This window comes from Petromyzon marinus, chromosome 5 (genome assembly GCF_048934315.1).
Source record: "Petromyzon marinus isolate PM22_M1 ecotype Great Lakes invasive population chromosome 5, UKy_Petmar_22M1.pri1.0, whole genome shotgun sequence".
NCBI lineage: Eukaryota > Metazoa > Chordata > Hyperoartia > Petromyzontiformes > Petromyzontidae > Petromyzon > Petromyzon marinus.
In genome coordinates, this window is record NC_133671.1 from 13676620 (window position 1) to 13684829 (window position 8210).

At 49.0% G+C, this 8210-nt stretch overlaps 1 protein-coding gene across 1 annotated transcript; it reads left to right on the top strand.

Moving 5' to 3' along the window:
* On the top strand, positions 1 to 7178 carry LOC116939081 (adapter molecule crk). Its single transcript, XM_032946999.2, has 2 exons — positions 1 to 1952; positions 4585 to 7178. Exons 1-2 carry the CDS (start codon positions 1095 to 1097, stop codon positions 4714 to 4716), a joined length of 990 nt encoding a protein of 329 aa, XP_032802890.1. The 5' UTR covers positions 1 to 1094; the 3' UTR covers positions 4717 to 7178.
* The last annotated feature ends 1032 nt before the right edge of the window (positions 7179 to 8210 follow it).

The following is an 8210-nucleotide window of genomic DNA, read 5'->3' on the forward strand; positions in this document are numbered from 1 at the left end:
TAGTAGTGGTGGTGGTGGGGGGTGCCGAGCGGGTGTGTGACCGCGGCGCCATTTTGTCGCAGGGTGGCTCGAAGCGCTGCCGCCGCCGCTGCTGCTGCTGGCGCTCTGCCCCGTCTCCTCTCGCTCTCTCAACTCGCTCCACTCCTCCTCCTCGACTCGTCGGTCCGTCGCCTTCGAACCCTTTCTTTTGAAGCGTTCCCAACCCTCGCAAATCTTTAAGGCTTTTCTAACCCCCCCCCCTCCTCTATCAACCCACAACCCCCCACCCCCCTTCACCCAGCCACCCGCCCTTTGCCGATCGTCAGTCGCGCTCGCAGCCTGCGTCTTTGACATCGCCGCGTCGTCTTCTTCGTCGTCTTCGTCCTTCTTCGTCGTCTTTCTTCTTCGCCGCTCGCTCGCTCGGCTGTGCTCGGCTCCGTCGGCGGTTCACGCGGGGGGCCCACGGGGAGGAGGGCCGCTAGTCCCGGGCGGGGTTTGCGTCCGTAGATTTTGGAGCAGGCCTCGTCGGTTCCCGCTCTTGTTGGCGACGTTCCCTTAGTTTGGTAGTTGTCTCTTTAACACACACACCACACACATACACACATACACACACATACATACACACTCATCCCGCTTTCTACCTTTGTTTCCTTTATTTACTCGTTTTGTTCGTAGTTGTGTTTGTTGTTCAACTGTTGTCGGTGGTTTCCGTAGTATCGGCTTTGCCGTCGTTTTAATTGGTGCCGTAGTGGTTGGCTCGCTGCTGCTGTTGCTGCTGCTGTGTTGTTGGTGGTTGTTGTTGGTGGTTGTTGGTTGTTGTTGATTGTTGTTGTGGTCGTCGTCGTTTCTCGGTTCGAGACGGGGCCCGGCTTGTTCGCTGTTGTCGCGGCAGCAGCGCCCCGTTTGTTTGCTCGTAATTGTTATCGTTGCCATCGTCATTGTTCCGATCGGTCGTGTCGCCGTGCCCCCAACTCTGCTCGATCTCCGTCCGTCGTTTTGTCGTCGTCGCCGCCGCCGCCGCTCGGTTTTCTTGTTCTCCGCCGGCGCGGGTTTCGCTCTTTCCCCTTCCGTCGTCGGTCGCTCGCTCGGTCGCCACCACCACCACCGCCGCCACGATGGCCGGCAACTTCGACGCGCACGACCGCGATAGTTGGTACTTCGGGCCGCTGAGCCGCGTGGAGACTCAGCGACGTCTCCAGGGCCAGCGGCACGGCACTTTCGTGGTGCGCGACTCGACCACGTGCCCGGGCGACTACGTGCTCTCGGTGAGCGAGAACTCCAAGGTGTCCCACTACATCGTCAACAACCTCGCCGACCGCTTCAAGATCGGCGACCAGGAGTTCCGCGACCTGCCCGCTCTGCTCGAGTTCTACCGCATTCACTATTTGGACACCACCACGCTCATCGAGCCCGCGGTGAAGGCCACGGGGGGTCAGGGGCAGCAGGTGCCCGCGACGCCCGCGGCTGCGGCCACGGCTCGTCACCACCTCGACTACCAACTTCAGGGCCAGTCGCCTTCGCCGCCAGCCTCGAAGAAACATCAGCAGGGTGGTGGCGGCGGCGGCGGCAGCGGCGGCGGCGGCGTTGACGAGAGCGTGGAGTTTGTGCGAGCCCTCTTCGACTTCCCCGGCAACGACGAGGAGGATCTGCCCTTCAAGCGCGGCGAGATCCTCACCATCGTCGCTAAGCCCGAGGAGCAGTGGTGGAGCGCCCGCAACAAGGAGGGTCGCACGGGAATGGTGCCCGTGCCCTACGTGGAGAAGGCATCGCGGCCGCTTTCTTACGCCGCCTCGTCCATGGCACCGGGCAACCGCAACAGCTACGGCTCTGGCCAGGGCGGTGACCAGGGGCCCTACGCGCACCCCCTGGCCATCGGGCAGCAGCTTCCCAACCTGCAGAACGGGCCCGTCCTCGCCACCGTTATCCAGAAGCGAGTGCCCAACGCCTACGACAAGACGGCGCTCGCGCTAGACGTGAGTGGCATGGGTGGTGGTGGTGATGGTGTTTGTCAGGGACGGGCGAGGTTTCTCGCATCAGCAAAAGTAGTCGGCAGGCTTTTACATATTGACCCGGGTTATGAGTTGGGCTGCGTTTAGTGTTATATGGGAGTCATGCTTGCGATGTTTTATTACTTTTTGAAAAGTGTGATTTTTATTTTTTGCCTGGGGGGGGGGGTATTCACATTTGTATGTTTCCATAGGACACCCGTTAACATTTTTTTAAGTGATGGTCTAGTGGTAGTGCGATCAATCAAGCGACTTTCTGAACTGTGACCAACGTGGTGTCCCGGAAAGGCTTGTCATTCGTCAGCGGATTGACAAAACACCAACAAATATTATTGATAAATTAAACGTCGCCAGTTTGATCTTTTACGGCGGTGTTATTGACGGAATGAGGGTGGGTTTTTTTTATTTACTGAAAGTTCTGGAAGCGTTGCGTCATGCAGCCGGGGGAGGTGGGCATAGGTGTGAAGCAAATCCGACGCGAACGTAAATACCTGAGTGCTTTGGGAAACGACCTCAAGACGTGAAGGCGGCGGGGCAGTTGCGAGAGACCCAAGAGGGAAGAGTGATTTAAATAATGGGGCTGCCGTCTCGCAGGCGGCAAACGCGGGCACTGGACGCAATGTTTCTTGGAATAGGGAAGGAGCGTGCTTAGAATTGACCTGAACCGCTACAGTTTCGACAAACTTCTAGCCACCAAAAGGCACTGTGCAGATTTGTCCCGTGGACACGCTTGTTTGATGTATTTTCTCCCAAGGGGTTATTGTCTTTGAATAGCTTAGATTTTTGTGTTTGACTTGGTTTAGTACAAAAGTTTTGTGTGGTTATGTAATGGTCTGGAGTGGTCCGTTCTAAAGGAAAATGGGCGGCAGGGTGGCACATTGGCAACATTTGTGCCTCTCGGCAAGAAGGGCCTGGGGTCGATTACGACTCAGACGAGTTGTGTACTGTTTCCTCCCCAAGTTCTATGATTTTCCCCATAAGGTAAAAACCGTACAATGTAACTTGGCCAAGTGTCCCAACTGCTGAAAAGCTACCTGCAAATTACTCGATTGGGATTACACACAGCCGCATTAACCGTTCCTGTAAGAACTTTGCAGGCCTCTCCAGAAAACGCGTTTTTGAGGCTTTACGTGGGTTAAACGTGTAAAATAAATCGTACGCACGTGCACAGTAGCCAGGTCGAGTGCGGTGGCAGAGTTCGTTGGCCTTGGTCGTTTGGTGACACTGACGGATGGTAATGCGATTGTACATTACGTGGTGGCCTTAATGTGATAGCTGCTGGAATTGGGTGCTCTTGCGAAGGTGGCCTACCACGGAAGATCATTTAAATTATCGATAACTGTCGGCCATTCTTGGGTAGATCATAGGTTGAGTCTGGGTTAGTCTCTACACGTCTTACAATTAATTAGCCCCTGTGAGATGCTAAGTCCTTGGGGTTTTAGTCGTTTGGTTAAGATTTTCAAGTAATTATTTTAGGGCAGTTATCCTTTATGCTTGTAAACAGAGTGCTCTTTGAGGTTAGTTTCTGCGTCTGATGGCAGGATATGATGTGTGTACATGGAGTAATGAAGCTAACAACGTTAAAGGTTATGTGTACACGTGGTGAAATACGTGACAAAAGTAGAAAGAACAAAAATGGATATTGTTGACCAGCCTCATTTAAATGTGGCTTTTCAAGCTTTGGTGTAAAGTGTTTGAGCTTACGAAACGGGGTTTAATTTTAAATTGGAAACCGTTTTCTCAAGAATCACGTCAAATTTAAATGAGGTGTAATTAGGCTTTTGTGCAACAGCACAAGTGTGGTTCATTTGTGCCATTGTACAGATTACTCGTCACTTTATATGGCTTTTTGGTCTGCCTGTTTACTGCATCATGATACCCCATCTCATGACTGTCCATCTAGAGAAATGAAATGCTTACATTAATGTTGGGTCTCTGTGCCAGGAGTAGAACAATATCTTTAAATCGGTAAACGTGCACAAATAAAAAGGGGCTGTGTTTACGGTTGATTCAGCAGTCTGGTATGTCGATGTGGTACAGAGTCACTTGTAGCGACATAATTCTGGCACCTGGCACCGAGGCTGTGGCCTTCACAATGTTGTGACTGTCAATTTGTGGGTGGATTTATGAAGAAAGGCTGCCGATTAAAAAGGTAACTCTTGACGGCTAAGGTGCCGAACAGATCGAAATGGTGGCTTGTCCTTCTCCTTGTGAAGGCTTGCCACATACCGAGGCATGCAAATGCACTCCCCGGCACACCCGCCTCCGGCTTTTGGTGCCTGCCCTGGTAATTCGCGGCAGCAACAAAGATTCCTTAAATGAAATCCTGTCGTGTGCTGCAGCGTTTGTGAAGGCAACACCACAAATCAAAGTACAGCCGCTTAACCTGGTGTGACCTCTGCCAAGGGATGGCTTCCTGCTTTGAAACTGGATGGGAGGATTCCAAGCAAAATGGACAATTCGCTGTATTAAGAGGGTAACGGTTATGGTTTATGCTGCTCAGTGGAAGGATGTTTTAATATTGTTTTGGTACGCACATTGAATAGAGATGTTTATTTTCATTAATTGTTTTTGTTTCACCTTTTTCTTTTTATCACAGATTGGTGAGGTGGTCACGGTGACGAAGATGCACGTCAATGGGCAGTGGGAAGGGGAGGTGAATGGCCGAAGGGGCCACTTTCCCTTCACGCACGTGCGGATCATAGACCAGGCCAACCCGGAGAACTCCTGATGGATGCGACCCTTGCCGTCCTGGCCGTTATTGTGTTCTTTCAGCCAGACTCTAAAACTGTGACTTTCAATGGATATTTTTTTGTTTCTAATGAAACTTAAAGGCAAGCACGAAAACACGTGGACCTAGTCAGATGTCATCTTTGGTTGAATGTCTTTTTGCCGTGAAACCGTCGAGACCGTCCCACGTCGATGGGTGATGGACACCCATGATGCGTTCGTGTGCCCTCGGGCAGTGGGACTCGCCGGGTAAAGGACTGCATTGGAAGAAGGAAGATGCGTTCAGAGTGCAGAACTTGTGTTCGTAGGGCTAAACATTTCTCTTGCTGTAACTGCCATTTGTAATAATGTGGAGAGATTTAATGGTTCTTAATTATCATTATTAACGACAATCTTTTAGTTTTCTACAACAATTCCATTTGTTCTAAGCTTTATAAACCAAAATTACAGTCTTTGCAAGGTGAACTTTTTTTGTATAACTGATTTCTTTGGGTTTCATAATTATTAATACTGTATCTTATTGGCAGTTTTTAACTTTTTATACCTCTGGTCAAAATGTATTTTTTAAGTGATGACTTAACTTGAAAGCTGACTCGTTGGTATCCTTGAGTTTTTTTCCTTGCATTCAGTAACAACTGCAATGCGCGCATATGTGCATTAAATCATGCCAACAGTACTGCCGCGAATTTTTAGTGCCAGTGTGGCTGCACTGTCGTGCATTCTCCACCGCTCGCATGTACTCTCCAGGGGTATGCGTGACAGCTTGTCCGTTACCACATTGCCAGCACACAAGCAGATATTTGAGCAGGTTAATTGGAGTGCTTTCTGTGCCTTTAACTTATTGCTGTAAATGCAGGCTTTTCTTCTGCATTGCTGTTGATCGGGAAGACTGATGAACATTTTGACTGTCTGCAGCATCCGATGTGACCCTTTCGGCGGCGTATGGTACTCATTGTTGGTCTGTTCGTTTCATGTTCGTACTGACCCTGTCAGACTAGACCAAATAGACATAGGGGGCACAAAGATCGTTTGACCATAAGATTCTGCGGCACATGTCGCTTGCGCCACTCTAACATCGACTGTGTGCATATCATCCGGCTGTTTAAAGGGAACCGTCTCAGTGCTGTACCGGACCAGGTTTTTCTTTGCGAGCTGGTTGTGAGGTGTAGCTGTCCTCTGGTAGTGCTTGTGTTTGAATGGTGGACAAGAGCCTTACAAAGCGCCATTTGCTTGTATGCCAAATCAGGTCTCTTAACTGTTATGTACATTGTGGTAGATCATGGTTATTAATGGTACATTGTGTACATGAGTAATATAAATGCATTCACGAGCTGCTTTTATAATTGGGGGCACTAAAAAGTGAAGAAAATAAATGCAAAATAAACTGGCACGTCCCAAGTTTTATAAGTTGTTTTATAAAACGCGTAGGATTTAAGTCCATTAACAGTGACCAAATGCGGACCAAGGTGGTGGCTTCCTCAAAACAACTCTGATGGCACTTTAATATGTTGGTGTTGCTTTCTGCGCACCATCTTGGCATGCTTGGGTACATCAGGTGTGCTCTACAAACCCGGTTTGACCTTTTGCAAGCAGTGCCAATGAATGAGATGCTGAATTGCTGTGGTCATTTTGACGAATGCAGGAGGAAAGAAGTGAGCCTGAGCATCCAGATTATTTTTTAATGCCCCGAGGCAACGATTCACGCTTGGCCTCGCATGTTGTTGGGTATGTTGTATGAAATTGTACCGTAAAGAAATGTATTTTCAAAGCAGCATGTAACATGCATTGTTCATTTGTACGCAATGAGCTATGAGTAAATGGTTGAAAACTAAATGTTTACTCCTTGCTTTGTGAACGGCCTGAAAAGAAAACCGTTTGTGAATTATATTTTGTAGTGCACTATATGGGTTACTGGGACAGGATGAAGCAGGTTGAGGAAGCCAACTTACTGATATCAGTTCTTTGAGGTTTCGAGTCTCTTATGTTCAAATAGGTGATGTTAAATGAAAAAAAATGTATACAAACAACTTGTGCTGTTTGCGAACTGGTTCAAATATTTCCTTAATATTTTAAGAAGTCAATGCATATAGAGTACGTTAAATAAGTTGTCAATAAGCTTCACGTGGTTGATTATAAGCATTTAGTTATAATCCAGGGGAATGCAGTACTGTAAAAAATTAACACATTTCATAATACCGGTTTGTAGCTGTTGACGAGATCCAGTGTCTCAGAAAATGTTACTTCAACCACCACACCGCGGTCTAAACTTTTTAATTCCCCCCCCCCCCACCTAGTACTATTTTGCTTTGCAATTCCTTCCCATAAATTTTGTTCCAAAGTTCTTGTAATATTGCTCCATTTTAAGAAACGTGAACTGTCTGATACCTTCAAATGTGTTTATATATGGCAGTTTGGTGCTTTGGGCCTGTGCTCAGCAACTGTGACAATAAATTCTGATCTGAATTTTCTTATTTCTGCCAACATTTGATTGGAAACCCTAGTTGCAAGTATTCGTTTTGCCGTACCGAACAATGCCTTTTTTTAAAACAAATTACGTCTTCAATAAACGAGTTGCAAAAATTCAGCAGCTTCGCCAAACGCGGCGCTTACGCTAAAACAAGCAAGCAAACCCACAGAGTGTGCCAGCAACCTAGGCGAGATTGCTGCTGTGCCAGAGCCCGCGTTCCGTGCGTGATGACCACAGCAGACAAGCCCCGACTGGACTCGTGTTCTGCTGGCGGACAGGCGAGCGCCGCGGTGGGCGTTGACGGTGGCCTGTACGCGCAGGAATGCGTGGCCCCGAGTTCAGACATCGCCCCCCACTGCCCCACCACACCCACCCACCAAAGTCGCTGAGCTCAACGACAACGGAAGCCTCCCTCCCACCCCCAACTCGTAACGTCCCAAGCATCCGCCTGATTCACCCGCTCGCGTGCTTGATCTGCACACGCCACCTGTACGGACGCCGCAACGCGCCCCCCTTTTTAACATTCGGGGGGACATTGCCAGGCATGTACGGCATGGCACTGCGCTAGTTAGAAAATTGACAAATCCACTGCTGGATGAAGGCTTGCCCACGTACGATTCGTAGCGGATATTTGACCGTACTTCAACGCTCTGGTTGGTGCGGGTTGAATGGTGGGGGAGCTTATAGTACAGAAACAACCTTGCAGCACTAAACTGTCTGCTGACAATGTAGCCCCTACCACAGAAGCCTATAACACCTGTTTATGCTTGGTGGTCGCCCATAAAATCACTGTTCAGGCTCAAACTTGATTAGTATCTGAGGTATGAGATCAGATGCATTCCGGGTGAATTGGTCATCGACTTCCGGGGATGAGCGCCTAATTTCACGCGCGCAATGCGGTTGCTATCTCTTAGTAATTGTATTACACGACTGTGTTCGTGCCTTGTTTACACGGGCACCCAATTAAGCTTGGTTACGGATTTAACAATGTTTTAACGCTTGTCTTAAAATTCAAGTGTTAGTCGATG

Coding starts and splice junctions, on each gene's coding strand:
- LOC116939081 (XM_032946999.2), top strand. CDS start 1,095: ATGGCCGGCAACTTCGACGCGCACGACCGCGATAGTTGGTACTTCGGG. Junction 1,953..4,584: donor AGACGGCGCTCGCGCTAGAC/GTGAGTGGCATG, acceptor TTTTTATCACAG/ATTGGTGAGGTGGTCACGGT.